Here is a 14,563-nt window from a genome sequence, read left to right as displayed (position 1 = left end):
TACCATCTTAGTTTGGTGTAATGTGAACCCTCTTGCAACATTTTTTTTTTGGCTGAAAGGAAAAAGGTCACCTATTGGTTCCACTTTGTTTACATTATTTAAGATGCATCTAAAGATGTCTCAAGTTTGGGGTCAGTAAAATTTCTTTGAGGAAAGTGACAGTGAAGACTTGCATTGTCACTACAAATATTTTAAGTAAACTCTGTTCTTAAAAACTTTAGTAGACAAAGACTCAGCAAATGATTTCTAAAGGATGCTGTGACACTGGAGTAATGGCTGCTGAAATTTCAGTTTTGCCGTCACAGGAATAAATGTAATTTGACAAACTTTTGAACAGTACTTAATTTAATATATATACATACTACTTTCTTTTGGCAGTGATATGTGCATTTTAATATCCCCGTATATTACAAGCATGCATTCTGCCCTATAACCTCAGTTCACCTCTGTTTGAACTTTCTCATTGGCATTTCTCAGTTAATGCATTCTGTTTTCACAACACACTTTGCAGGAAGGTGCAAATGTCTTAAGTGACAGTAAGAATGCAGATGTGAAGGGTTTAAAATTACCACCATCAACTCGTGCTTTATCCTAAATTAAAATGCCTTTGCTAGATAGGGATAAAGTATGAGAGCCTAGTTGCATTGTGAGAGACACTAACATGCAATTCATATAATGACATAATTTGTTAGACCTGACCCGTTTAGCACCTCCTGCTTACTGACACAGTAACCTAAACCATTCTATTAGAGATGCTTGTTAATAACAGCCATGTGTAAAAGGGTGATGCAACATTAGAAGAGATGTGCGACTAAAAGCAATGACTCAGATTTCTAGCAGAGAATTGCTTCACTGCTCTGTGCATGTTTATGAGTATTTGAATGATCACTTACTGGACATTTTGTTTATTTTAAGCTTACCAATTAAAAAAATAAGATAAGTAAATTAGATTCCTACCCCCTTGTGTATGTCACGACTCACCATGTTAATCTTAGTTCCCCGTTGAACAGAATAAACCACAATAACAGAATATATGGAATCAAATAAAACCAGACATTTAGTTAAAAGAACTAAACCAATTTATTAACGGCATTTGAAGCGGAGTACAACATGACTCTTGCAGTCGTTTACATTCCAGTAGGTGCTTAAATAGTTTTTTTTTTGTCCATCTCCTAAATTATTATAAATATTTGTTTTAGGAACAGATGCACAGTCACAGAAAGAACAAGGAAAGGAAACCAGCATCGAACAAACCCTGTCTCATTGTGACAGGACATCCCAGGTCCTTTCAGGGACAGGACTTTCTTTGTTGTGTTGGATCCTCATGACTGAGAGGCTTGAGAAGTAGTGCAAGTGACATCACTTTACTGTTCTTCATATTAGACAGCTCAGAACCTCTTTCAAAGATACTGATTATGCTTCAACATTAGCCTCAAAGAAACTTAAACTACTAAGAAATGAGGCCAGAAGAGTCCTCTCGGCCACGTGCTGGTGGTCTGTGTGATTTTAGGTGTAATGCACAGTGAGAGTCTTCATTTAGCAGCAATACGTGATCTCAGAGAGGCATCAGTCTGGAGGTATGTGACGTGATCTATATGTAATGCTCATTTTTCAAAGGTTTTTTCATCCGAACATGTCCTGGGATGCATAGGTTATGTAGAGGAAGCCATCAGGGTCCTGAACTGTGAGTAAACTTCTCCCATGCTGGCTGACAAACAGGACACATTCTTTCCTGAGATCAGTAGGTACAGAGCTTGAGATGCCTCTAGTGCCATCTTACTTCTGAAAAAGAAAGAGTGAGACAGGAAATTAGCATTACTGAAAATAATGGCTTGAATGTTCCTGAAACTTCAGGCGGTGCCTCATAAATCTATCCTGTGATTGAAGCAACGTGCCACAGCAGCACAGGTCTGATTCACTGTTCATACAACACACATTCACACAGACTCATGAAAACAAGTCATGACTCATTGTCTTTTGAGCTGCAAAATCTGACACATTCAGCTAAAAACAGCATCATATAATTTAGAAAGAGAGAGAGTCCACACACCTGATCAGACTGAGGAACTGCCCTAAAGTCAGCTCATGTGGGACAAGAAATTTGGTTTTGTCCAGTAGGGGAAGCTTTTTCTCTCGAAGATATCGCTCCACAATTACCTAAATTACAAAACAAAATTTCAGTAGTGAAAAAAAGCTGTTGTTTAAGTTTTTATTTCATATTTGAAAAAGGTATCTTACCGGTAATTTGTTGGGGAACTTAGACCGAATAGTGCAGACTTCATCTTTTCTTGTTGCTGCAATTGGAAGAACAAAAAAATTTAAAATTGCTTTACTTAAATATAAAAAAAAGTGTAGAAATCTTTTCCTTTTGATACATTTTTCAGAGATATTCTGAAATTAGTATAACCACAAGAGCTATATATATATATATATATATATATATATATATATATATATATATATATATATATATATATATATATAGCATTTATTTTACTTTAAAAATAAAATAGAATTAAACTTCTGTCCAACAATCTAAATCAAGGGACAAAATAGATGAGTCAGTGAGTTTTATGTTGATGTCATGACCTACCCAGGCACTTCCTTTGCTTGAAAGGCATCATCTCCATGGATTTCTCGTAGGGAGGCATTCTGACTGAAGTTTGTCGAGGCTGGAGACTTGTACGATGCTGAGGTACGAGGAAGCTGTGCTTGGGCTGACGAAGAACCCACGGGTGGAGGTCGTCTCAAATGCCTCGGGCTTTATACGGGTGTGTGTGTGTGTGTGTGTAGGAGGAGGACAGTCTGAGGTGTGAAAAAACGAGAAGTACTTGGGCTAATTAAAGACCTAGCGATGATATTAGGATATTAACTGTTACATAAGCTCTTCAAAACCTTTTCAGAGCCTCTTCCGTGCTCGCGATCGATCAATAATGAACGGTCGCTGTAAATGAGCAGAACATTCACAGACACTGGTCATTTGAAGTTCAACTCTGACATGACAGCGTAATTACGAATCATCCGTTTGTGTAACACTGCAGTGAACAACAGACGTGACAGACGTGAGAAAAGGCGTTCCCTAAACTCAACTAACGGGACAAACACAAGCGTGTGCTGCATATTCAAGAAGACCGTTTCTGCCGCAGGGTGTAGAACATTTTGAAAGCATTCTTTGCACTGAAAAAGAGATTAAATCACAGAATTGTAGTCAAAAGTTAAAACAAGACTTTAAAACAAAACACAACTATATTCATGAATCATATACAGACATCCAATGTAAAAGGTTACAAGAAAATAACATACAAACACTATACAGTAAAATATTTTATTTTCCAAAGAGGAGGAGGTAACGTGGTTCGTTTTGGACCGACACAAGGGTGAGTAAATGATGACAGAATGTGCATTTTTGGGTGAATTATCCCTTGTGTTTTTGATGATTGAGCCCCAAACACAATGGAGTTAGTATGGTGTTATGGACTGCATAACCATAGTGAAACAGAACCCAAGCGCTTCAGAGTTTGGAACAAAAGCCAGTTTTTCACACAAGGCCCATCCACACCATAACCCCACTCTCAGTGAGGTCAAAGAGATGCGAAATAAACAGTGAACATTATGTGCCTGATGGAAATTATATGAAATAATAACAAGGCCAAAATAGGGTCTGACATAGGCTATTACTTTAAACTAAACTTTTTAAACATTTTACACCTCACTGGCTCACCAGTAGCGTATATTTGTTGAATCACTGAGGGGTAAAAGTGTGTTCAAAGTGTTTAAACTTAACTATTTAAAAGTTAAACTGAGCTTAACCTTGGCATTTCAAAACAGGTTAAAAAGTTAGGCTATTAATTTGAGATCTAAAGGTGTTCACATCAGTGCAATGCATGAAAAATATATTATGTAAATTATTAAATTTTAAAAACAGAAATACATTTGGGAAAAGAGGATAAAAAACTGAAGTGGAAGAGAACTACCAGAGTTTGAGGTTTCACATTTAGTTTTATGCTTACAGCAGGAAGTTTGCTTATGAATAGTCAAAATAGTTTTATTTTAGGGAAAAAAACTGATATGCAGAAAATATTGTGCTATAGGCCAGTTTCATATATTTCGTTCAAACTTAAGAATACTCTTTCAGAGACAAATGAATCACAATAACTGTTTTATAAATAACAAATTGACATACATTATTGTATCTTGTTAAAACGGGTCTTATATTATCTATTTATTTTCATTTGATGTTTTCATTTGTGATTTGGTTTCAGTATAAACTAAACTCTATAGCTATCCAACATGGACTGACATATGGAACATCCAACTTATATTTGACTGTCTTCCTCCCCTTGTGTCAGAATGACAGGCGATTAAATGATTTCTGATGGAGATCTTGTTTGTTAGACAGCCAGATACTGTCACCTGCTGGTTAGAAGCAGTCTTTGTCGTTTGTGTCTGCAGTGGAAGTTCTCAACGCATAGCAGCCGATACATGAACCTGGTATTTGAAACCAACAAAACCAAGTGGATATGTGATCTTTTGGAAAAGTAGGCTACAACAGGGTACAAAATACTACACGTCATTAAAGTAACAGCATACTCTTTTAAATCACAATGTGGGTCATCATTCTTTCTTTATTTGCGTATAGCTGAAAGTAATCCAATATTTATCTTAGTAGCGGTTCGTGAATGTTTTAGGTGAACGAATCATTCCATGAACTGACTCAATGCATGCCTCCGTGTTCGAAAGAATTTTTCTAGTGAACGAATTCAAAGATTCAAATAGATTCGAGTCACTGGGATGAATAAATAAAATCTGTTCTGCTAATTTCGTTTTAATTTGATCTGAAATTAACACAGTTCAAGTTTGTATTAAATATTAGGCATTAGGCAACAAGTCAGTCAGCTCATCGTAACAACTAGCAGATACACACATTCCGAGTCTTAAAAAAAAGCTGGTCAACCTAAGTCTCAATTCTGTTCGAAAACTTCCCCGGCCAATCAGCAGCGAGCTTTCGCGTCTAACTCCTCCCCATTCATACTCTTTTTCTTCACAGCGGTGCGCTGTGTGCAAGACTGTCGCATATGATTCAATCCACATCATCTTCATCATCATCATCATCCCGAATGATAGCTGACGTGATGGTTGAGGGATCTCAAATGGTTAAGTGGGAAAGGATTTCTCTGGGGTGTAAATTAAGACCTTAAAAGTCTGCCTTTGTTACATGTGACTCAATGTGAAAGTTGAGTCGCCACCGCACTGCATTTTCGTGATACATTGTTACGGACTCTGAATTTTAAGCGTCTGATCCGGTGTTGCTCATGTCGCACAGCGCTCATGCTGCATTGATAGTCGGTGCTCAGGTAAGCGGCGAGTAGTGAGCCTTTCCGTTCACCGGCGACCACACTGTTTGCCTCGAAACCGATTTTGCGCGCACAATGGTCGGACGCCGCGGTTGCGTGAATTCGCTATGGTCAGGGAGCGAGCGGGTTCGTATTGGAGAGCGACTGAAAGCCACTCTGGCCGGTATAATGGAGCTGGATCTTCTCAGAGGACGACAGCTGGAGATGGTGGATGCGGTACTGGACATGAATGGAGCACCCGCTTACCAGGGGGAAGAACCGGAGAGCACCGCCGAGGATGGTGCAGCAACCTCCCGCAGGCAACAGGTCAGTGGGGACGTGGGAAATTCCACAGGAACACAATGTTCCTTGTAATTTTAACTTTGATCTCCTCATGGAGGTGGAACCCTGCTGGTGGCACCTGCTAAACGTTTCGGTGACAGTGGCATCCAGTGGAGCTCAGGTTGCATGACCGAGACAGGATTGTTCACAATTGTTCTCCTCTTTTTCTTCAGCGTTTTAAGGTTGAGTTGGAGTGCACAGCTATTTTGGGCCACTGCATGTTGATTGCGCCAATACAAAATACCTTCTAGTCTAGTGTCTCATGAAAAATATATAGGGGGAAGGGGGTAAGCTGTGTCGTTTTTTAAGTTGGCCCCTGTGCAAGGAAAATACGATCTAAATATGTCCAATTATATATTTGAAATGATCCTATCAAGTGAAATGAGAAATAATCTACTAGAAAACTGAAATATTACTTAGAAGAAAAAAGTAATTGCTTCATGTTTGGGGGTAAGTTGAATCATTGGACAACGTGAACAATTTCCATAAAAAATGGACATAACCAATTTACTCAAATATTACTCTCATTAAGTCTTACAGAAGCAGACAGAATAAAATGTTTCATATATAGAATATCTAATTGTAATTCAACAAATGTAAAATTTTTGCAGTTGTATTTGTAGTAATAGTTCCATATCTTTCCTAATGCTTTATTTAGCAATTAAATAATTTGCACAAATTTTGCATGGTTATATACATGAGCAATTCATTAACATGCATTATATATTTAGAACTGAATAGATTTGCATTGATATTAAATTAATTGCAACTGCTATGTAGAAAATGTACTTTATCATCCGTCTCAAATGTTGCCAGCTGTAAATGAAGTTCTCTTTTTAAACATATGGTCATGTGAAAAATAACATACTGCTTTCTAGATTAAGAGAGTGCTGGCTATCAATTCCTTATTAATCGACACATACTTTCTGTATGTTGCACAGACAAATAAGTTTGCTGTGGCAGGGCTCTTTGAGCAGATATGGAGGACTGATAACAGGAGCAGTGTGCTTGTGTAATGAGAGATCGGGGGGAAGTGTATGAGAGCTGACAATAGAAGCACCATTGTGTTTTTATAAAATGGACAGTGTGCAAGTGAACTCAAGTGAAGCCACAAATATGAAATGTTTTTAATAGTGGCAAGTAGCTCATAAATTATATCTCATGTCCTTCATTTATTATAGGGCATTTATATAATTACATTACATACTATAATTAGAACGTTTCTTTCATGGCATCAAAAATTGTTTTCGCAATTTCAAAAGGCTTTTAAAGGACACTTACAAGTAGCCATTCAGTCCAGCAAAATGTGTGCATGAGAAACAGCAATATGTATCATGAGACAAAAGTATTAGTCATCATCGGGCGATGTTGTTGCCTCTCCACCTACGCGGCTTCCATTTGCATAAACACCACATGGAGAAATGTTTCTGTTGTCGGCGTCACCGATATCACCTCTCCCCTGCTACCCGCCGAGGGAGAGAGAGGATGGAGGGAAATGGACAGAAAGATTGAGAACGGGGGTGTGCCATTAACAGCAACCCTCACTAGGATGGACTTCTGTGCAGTGGCTGAATGCAGCATCTGATTTCATAGCTAACATGCATATTGCCAGTGCATCCTGCATGAGACCCATGTCAGGTTTCCCCATTGACCAAATGCTGCTTCCAATTCCCCTCCTGGTTAAATGAAAAAAAAAACTGTTACTGTGTACCGGGTTAATGCAGTATAGATTCTATCTAGATGTATTCATGGGTGCATTATGAACAAATTTGGACTTTAGAGGCTAATTATACATCTTTATGCACTAAAAATGAAACAGAAGTCCTCAACATGTCCTGGCTGGGATTTCTAAATTGCCTAAAATGTCCAGGTGTTGGCTTTTTATATTTGCTGGAGGTAATGACTGAAAAGTAGTTTGACCAGTAGCATGCAGGCATTGCACATAATCGACCAACTGTGACGTCCGAGAAGGTGGAATCAACAGAGAATGGTCAAAGCATTGCAAATATACATAGAATGTATGAGGACTGTAGAGAGAACGTCATCAGGAAAACAAAGCCTATACAGAAATCCTGACCGGACATATGGTCACTCTAGTACCACAGAAGTGTTTTTTTGTCAAATGCATGTGGAAGTGGCAATGCAAGTGTTAGTTCATATTCCACCAGCAAAGACAGAGTTAAAGTATTGCTGCTAAATCAGATGTGTGGGCGAGGAGAGGAGAAGGAGAGTGAGAAAGAGAAGGAGAGAGAGGGCAGGAAGAGACGGTTCTCTGAAGTGAAGTGGGGGAGGCAGTTAAATCCAGGAATGGTGGTGGTTGGGAGGGCTTCTCACATAAGAGATGCCTCCTTCATGCTGTTCGTCTCACTATGCAACCCATCCCCTGTGCTCTATACTTTTCTTCAAAACTCTTTAGTATCTAGTCTCTTTATGTGCTATTTCTTGAGTTCTCCACCTTTATGTCCTGATCACTCTTTACTCTGAACGTTTTTTGTTCCATATATATTTTTAGAGTCCGATACAGGAATTGTGGGTAAACTGCTGAAGCAGAGATAAGCCTGGTCAAAGTCTCTTTCAATACCCATTATACCCCCGTCTTTTCTCCCTCTCTCCTTTGTTTCATCTTCTGCCTTTCTCCGCTCTCTGCTTATTAACAGCCCTCCCCCGACTTTTTTCATTTCGCCAATGCATCACCTGCATTGTCTGTAAAAGTCTGACAGAAGGTTGATCGGACTTAACAGGATATGCACAATAGTCTCTTGGTTTGATGGGATTCCTCAGAAGTGCTGCAAAGGGAGATTCCTCACGATTGGGGGAGGATGGGGATCACAAACAACTAACCCCAGTAAACACTTCACATAGATAAGAGATTCAAAACTTCTGAACTTTAAACAAAGCATTCCCTTGAAGGATCTCAGTTTTCTTAGTCCTTTAAAATCCTCTCAGAAAAGCAAGCTTAGACATCATAAAGTCACTGGCTAATGATGTGGCTTCTCATTACAGGTGTGTAAATATATACATCACAGATACCTGACTCTATACTGGTATTAACATCAGTCTCTGGTGATCTGTTCACAAGTGGTCAGCTGAGACAAATTGCTGTTTATATTAGGTTTTAACGTGTTTCAAAATGCACCTCCAGTAACCAGCTGTGATCGTATTTCGAGAAGAGGATCTCTGAATTCAGGACCACAAACACTCACTACGTAAATGTGCTATTGCATGTTGATGGAGCACAAAAAGCACAAAATAAAATCTCATTTTAATTGTGGACATTGTTTTGATGGGAATGCTTACTTTAGTTGAGTGAGTATATTAAATGAAATAAAATCCCCAAAATAAAAAGTATTTTTTTTTTATTCACCCTTGTCGTCCCAAATGTATGTGACATTCTTTTTTCAGGTTCCCTCAAAGCTAACACTTCTAAAACCACACAAAGTGAAAATGTCAGTAATCCATGTAAAACAATGAATTAATGTTTTCCGAAGCGAAACGATTGGTGTGTGTGAGAAAAATACCAATATTTTAAAAGTTTTTAACTATAAACCATCTGATGTAGTGCTTCACAACACTCATGAACCCGCTTATAAGAGTTTTTCTTTTTGGGGGGAGTATCCCTTTAACTTAACATTTGTTTGTGTGGCACATGTGGCATGTTGATATCAGTTCATGTCTGCATATTCCAGATTTTTCAGTCAGATGGTTATTTTCTTCTAGAATGTTTCTTAAAAATCAATTGACAGGTGGGTAGGCGGTGCTTAGCTGCTGCTTAAGATGCATCATGATGGATTAGTGTTGAGCTACAAATACAATGCATTCACATGCATCATGATCATATGTTAATACCAGGTGTGAACGAGGTCTTCCTCCATCTGTTTCAGAGTCTGTCACCTGCAAACCCTGATCTGTCTTGCCTTGGCACTGCAGGAGAGGGGATAAGCTCTCGCTGGTCTACGCTGTCCTGGGACATCCCATCTGATCTGCTGTCCTCTCCCACTCCAGACTTGCCTAGCACCACACCGCTTGACTGCGACTCTAGACCCAGCTCAGGTGCTTAAACGCCAAATACCTTAATAATAAACCTTTTGATGTTTTGTAAAAAGTAGTTCAGAATGTCTGTGTGAATACTTCAATCTGTAGCAAATGGCACTGAAATATCTCGCATCGAGGTGCATCTCTAAAGTTCTTTTGATTCACAAAGTACAAATTGTGTGATTAATCATTGTTCCACAGTATTGTTTGTTTCCCTTTTTTAGTATTTGGCACTTGGAGCATTTAATAATTATTTAGTCACAGTTGGTTATTCTTGGTATGGTATGTTATTATGTTATTAATATGAGTAATCTGACACACGTAAAAAAAATTAAAAGGAAAATTAATTAAATACTAAGATTTATAGTTAGAAAATCCATGAATGCTGACTTGGGGGAATTAAAGAGACCCAAATTACAAGATTGAACCTTTTTGGATAAACTATGTAGAGGTTCCTCAATCATTGAAACTATGTGAAATATCTAAATCAAAAGATATTTATCCTTTAAGCCATTCCCGAGGAATGAGCCCTGCATGAAATAGTAATACATTTCACACAAGTGCATGACTCACAGTTTGGATGGCTTGAGGCTCTGTTTGAAACAAAAGATTCAGTCTTGACATTTCAACTTCAACATGACACCTATAGGTTTTGTTTTTGGCAGTTCTCCTTTTACTTTGGCAAACATTAACCCTGGCTTTTTATGGCACTCCCATCATTTATATCATGTCACCCCTGAAGCACTGCTCCCCTTAACAATCTGTCATTCTCTTGTCCACAGGTTTTTACTCGGTCAGTGGGAGTTCTCTGTCAGACTCTTGTTACTCTGTATCCAGCGAGGCTCCTGGAGGGTCAGTGAAAGTCAGTTGTAGGCCTCGCTCACTCGATCATAGTGCCACTCACTGGAGCGGGGCTGAATCTCAAAGTACGGAGTGTCCTGAGGGCACAGTGGAGAAACAAGAAAGAAGGCCCTTTTCTACTGGTATGGCTTGTGATCTAAAAAAAAAAGAAAAAAAAAAAAGAAAAAACCTTTGTCCATTTATACAAACAAAAATAGTTAGAAGTAATTCTACATGATGGTAGTATTTTTACATTTGCATTTTATGAAATGTAAATAATAAATAATACTTTAAAAATCCTGTAAAATAGTAATGAGCATTTAATGACAATCCCTGTTTGCCTAATATTAGGAATTAAAAACCATATGCATAATTACTATTTACAATAATGATAATTTAGTTTGGAATGTCAAATTTTTTACATTTCATAATATTTATGCAATGTTTTAAAGGGCTCACCCAAAAATCTAAATTATGTCATTAATAACTCACCCTCATGTCGTTCCAAACCGGTAAGACCTCCTTTTAACTTGGGAACAAACACAGTTTAAGATATTTTAGATTTAGTCCGAGAGCTTTCTGTCCCTCCACTGAAAATGTATGTATGGTATACTGCCCATGTCCAGAAAGGTAAGAAAAACATCATCAAAGTAGTCCATGTGACATCAGAGGGTCAGTTAGAATTTTTTGAAGCATCGAAAATACATTTTGGTACTAACCCTTTAAAGGGGTCATATGATGCGATTCAAACGAGAGTTTTGGTCACTGTAGAGTAGCGCTTGTTTGTCGTTTCTCCGATCAAAATTGCAGAATTGGTTTTATGTTTAAGCGACGCAATGCAACAAAATGTATATAAAGACGGTATAAGTCTTTATAATCAGTAATTATGTCCCCACTGGATGCTGCAAATGCCTCGTTTAGAACAGGTTTTATTGGTTTTGTCTCATCACACGGGGACACGTCATCACAGTATGGTAAGGGGCGTAACATTTCCGTCACATGGTACTCGACCAATCACAATGCACTGAATAGCTGGCCAATCAGAGCACACCTCTCTTTTCAGAACAATGAGCTTTGTAAAAATAGACGCGTTTCAGAAAGCATAATATCATAGTAGGAGAAACAATAATGTACAGTATGTGGAAAATAATGTATTTTATTTTAACCTCAAACCGCATAAACATTTTATTACACAAAATAATGTTCTTTTTTAGCAACATCATATGACCCCTTTAAAAAAGTATTATTAAAGAAAATAATACATTTTGTAATAATTCTGTGATTTTTGATTTTATGCTTTTTTCTAATTAAAATCATTACATAATTTATTGTGTACTAAGAAGAATGTAAATAACATTACAAAGTTTTTGTTGTTATTTATGAACAGGGGACCTTGAGTTCAAGAGCCTCGTGTTCCTGACAGACCTTTGTTCCAGTTTGGGAGGCATTCACCCAGGCACACTTTTACCCTCTTCCAACTCCAGTCCACAGCTTCAGCTGGACCCTAAATTTTGCTCTGACCTAGTTTCTCGGAAGACAAAAGAGGTGTACCCTTATCCTAGCCCACTTCATGCTGTGGCCCTCCAGAGCCCTCTGTTCACCAACTGCCAGGAACCTTCCCCCACACGCCTCTCCCCCAGTCCAGAGAGCGAGCAGCCTGTGGAGCCAGGGCTTGAGCAACCTCTTGTGAAGGGCCAACTCCCAGCTTCTCCTTCCTTTACTCAGCTGGAGCAATACATCAACAGATTAGTCCATCAGCATCACTGCAGGGTGGCTGCTGAAACTTCCAGTCGTGGAGCCCAAATAAACATTCCAGGTGCTGGTTTTGAGGGACTTCACCTAAGAAGTGCTTCCTCCTCCAGCATGTCTGGAGGGAGTGTTACTCCTTGTAAGTCTATCCTGGGCAATTCAGCGAGAGTTAGCCTCAGCAGTATTGGTAAACGCACAAGTAGAAATTCTATCAACCTTGGAAACTTACCCTCAGTGACAGGGGAGGACTTCAACATCAGCTTCCACTTAAATCTTAATTTGAACCTGAATCCAAATCTGAACAAGACTTTGAGTTTTGATGGTAAAAATGTGAAAGATGAGGTATCAGGATCGTGTGGGCATCTCTCCGCTGGTATAGTCACTCCAACTGCTTCCCCTTCCTCTTCGACGTCTACCATCACCAGCACTCCAAACTGGAACAGGAGACCAAGGATCTCCACCTGCCCTTCCTCTGTGAACAATCGAGGGTCTCTGGAGATAACTGGAAAAAACTTTGGGCAAATGGGATTCTCCAAGTCACTAGACTGGAGTGGAGTCTCTAGGGAAGAGGCAGAGGGTTGTCCTCCAACCAAAGCTTTAGACAGCCCTCCCAAACTTAACGAGGACTCTGCAGTTGTATGTGAAATCTCTCATGTATCTGGCCTGCCAAGATCTGTAGTTCTTGGCTTGATGGAGGAGGGGGTGGAGTTGGATGCTGATTGTTTTAGGAGTGAAAGAGAAAGAGGTGTTGGATCTGCTTCTCCAAGTAACATTCCTATACAGCACTCCTCCCGGTCATCATTTCAGCACCCATTTGGATTGGATCGAACTAATCTAACACCACCATCATCCACCTGGGCAGGTACAGGCACTGGACAGGATTACATATCTCAACAGCATCGCCTACAAGTCGCACACTCGGATTGTCATTCGTCACTGACATCACAGTCAGATAGCCCTCATTCTGACAATTCTGGTCCCACACCCACTGTTTCTTCTCCCATTCTGCATTTTCCTCATAATCAATCAGACTCTGCCTCCTCTCCAGGCTCCTCCCACAACAGAGTCCACTCCCCTCCTCGGCTACTTTCAAATTCACCGTTCACTCCTGCTCAGCTTTCAGTATTTCAGCGTGACTCCCCATCTCAGTGCTCTCTTCCACGCTTTCACCCATGCAGTTCCCCCCTGGAGGGTCTCATTCGACCTCGTGGAGGTTCCCTCCGGCAGAACGCAGGGACTGGGTGGAGGCCTCAAGATAGAGGGTGGAGGAGGGGTGGTGATGGAGAAAGGCTCTACCAGGGCATACATGCCTCAAGAGAACTTATTCGAGCATCCACGGTTAGTAGCTATTCAGGCAGAGACTATGGCACTGGATGGGAGGATGAAATGAGCACTCAAACACCTAAAAAGGGTGGAAAGTTTTGGAAGGGGTTCGAAACACGATTTAGGGGACGAGAGGAGGACTATGATGAGAGAGCTGAGAGAGCTGGAGGATTTGGATGGAGGCACACCTCGTTGAAAGAAACATCTTCCAGTAGGCAAGATCAAAGAGTGAACAACTCGAAAAAGAAAGGTACGAGTTGGGACAGTCGGAGTTCCAGCCTCCGGTTGTCCAGGAGAGCATTATTTCGAAGCGAGTCTCAGGGAATACTTGAGCCATATTCTCAGAAACGGGAAAGCAATCAGTGGTGTTCCTCATTTGAGATCAGCCGTGCAGGACGGGGCTCTGAACGTGCTCGCAATCTTGTGAGAAAGGACGAGAAACATCATTCTTCAACTGCCAGTCTTTTCCATCTCTCTCGCTCCCAGAGCCTGGAGGGAAGCAGTCACTCTCTTTCTCCTCTTTCGTCCCCATCGCTCTCACCCTCGCCTCCCCCATCAGCTCCTCTAACCCGTTCCAGATCGTTCCGTGACCTTGGAAGGAAAATGTTTGGCTCTATGAGGTCCCTTAGTTTCAATAAAAATCACAAGTCGAAAAAAAAAGATTAGTACGAACAATTAAAAAAGGGAAAAACCAAGCTGCCAACTTTTCCAAACGTACAATTTTCTCTTTCTGCTCGTGTAGGTGCTTCTGCATGCCATGCCGTGTCTATGTGCATTCTTATGGTCATAGTGGTTCTGGTGTTGTTTTTACTATGAACATATTATGCTTAAAAAAAAAAAAAAAAGCACTAAAGTATATGCTGACCAAATAAAAAAATATGTTGTTGAACTTAACGCTCAGGATTTTGATGAAAAAAAAAAAAACAGAATTTGAAACTATTGTT

The 14,563-nt window shown here is 39.7% G+C and overlaps 2 protein-coding genes across 2 annotated transcripts; one reads left to right on the top strand and one right to left on the bottom strand.

Annotated features, from left to right (window-relative positions):
- Positions 1–1,169: 1,169 nt before the first annotated feature.
- On the bottom strand, positions 1,170–2,761 carry LOC113091138 (microtubule-associated proteins 1A/1B light chain 3C-like). Its single transcript, XM_026256586.1, has 4 exons — positions 2,594–2,761; positions 2,239–2,294; positions 2,051–2,157; positions 1,170–1,782 (listed from the first exon to the last, which is right to left on the bottom strand). Exons 1-4 carry the CDS (start codon positions 2,649–2,651, stop codon positions 1,653–1,655), a joined length of 351 nt encoding a protein of 116 aa, XP_026112371.1. The 5' UTR covers positions 2,652–2,761; the 3' UTR covers positions 1,170–1,652.
- Positions 2,762–5,043: 2,282 nt separating this feature from the next.
- Positions 5,044–14,535, top strand: LOC113091083 (uncharacterized). The gene is made up of 4 exons (XM_026256506.1): positions 5,044–5,660; positions 9,557–9,725; positions 10,490–10,690; positions 11,935–14,535. Exons 1-4 carry the CDS (start codon positions 5,430–5,432, stop codon positions 14,283–14,285), a joined length of 2,952 nt encoding a protein of 983 aa, XP_026112291.1. The 5' UTR covers positions 5,044–5,429; the 3' UTR covers positions 14,286–14,535.
- The last annotated feature ends 28 nt before the right edge of the window (positions 14,536–14,563 follow it).

The sequence above is a fragment of the Carassius auratus genome, unplaced genomic scaffold (genome assembly GCF_003368295.1).
Source record: "Carassius auratus strain Wakin unplaced genomic scaffold, ASM336829v1 scaf_tig00214077, whole genome shotgun sequence".
Lineage (NCBI taxonomy): Eukaryota > Metazoa > Chordata > Actinopteri > Cypriniformes > Cyprinidae > Carassius > Carassius auratus.
Note: the sequence above shows the minus strand (reverse complement) of the source record. Positions and strands in the feature narration are given on the sequence as shown.

Coding starts and splice junctions, on each gene's coding strand:
- LOC113091138 (XM_026256586.1), bottom strand. CDS start 2,651: ATGCCTCCCTACGAGAAATCCATGGAGATGATGCCTTTCAAGCAAAGG. Junction 2,158..2,238: donor AGTTCCCCAACAAATTACCG/GTAAGATACCTT, acceptor TTTGTAATTTAG/GTAATTGTGGAGCGATATCT. Junction 1,783..2,050: donor CAGTTCCTCAGTCTGATCAG/GTGTGTGGACTC, acceptor TTTCTTTTTCAG/AAGTAAGATGGCACTAGAGG.
- LOC113091083 (XM_026256506.1), top strand. CDS start 5,430: ATGGTCGGACGCCGCGGTTGCGTGAATTCGCTATGGTCAGGGAGCGAG. Junction 9,726..10,489: donor CGACTCTAGACCCAGCTCAG/GTGCTTAAACGC, acceptor TCTTGTCCACAG/GTTTTTACTCGGTCAGTGGG. Junction 10,691..11,934: donor AAGAAGGCCCTTTTCTACTG/GTATGGCTTGTG, acceptor ATTTATGAACAG/GGGACCTTGAGTTCAAGAGC.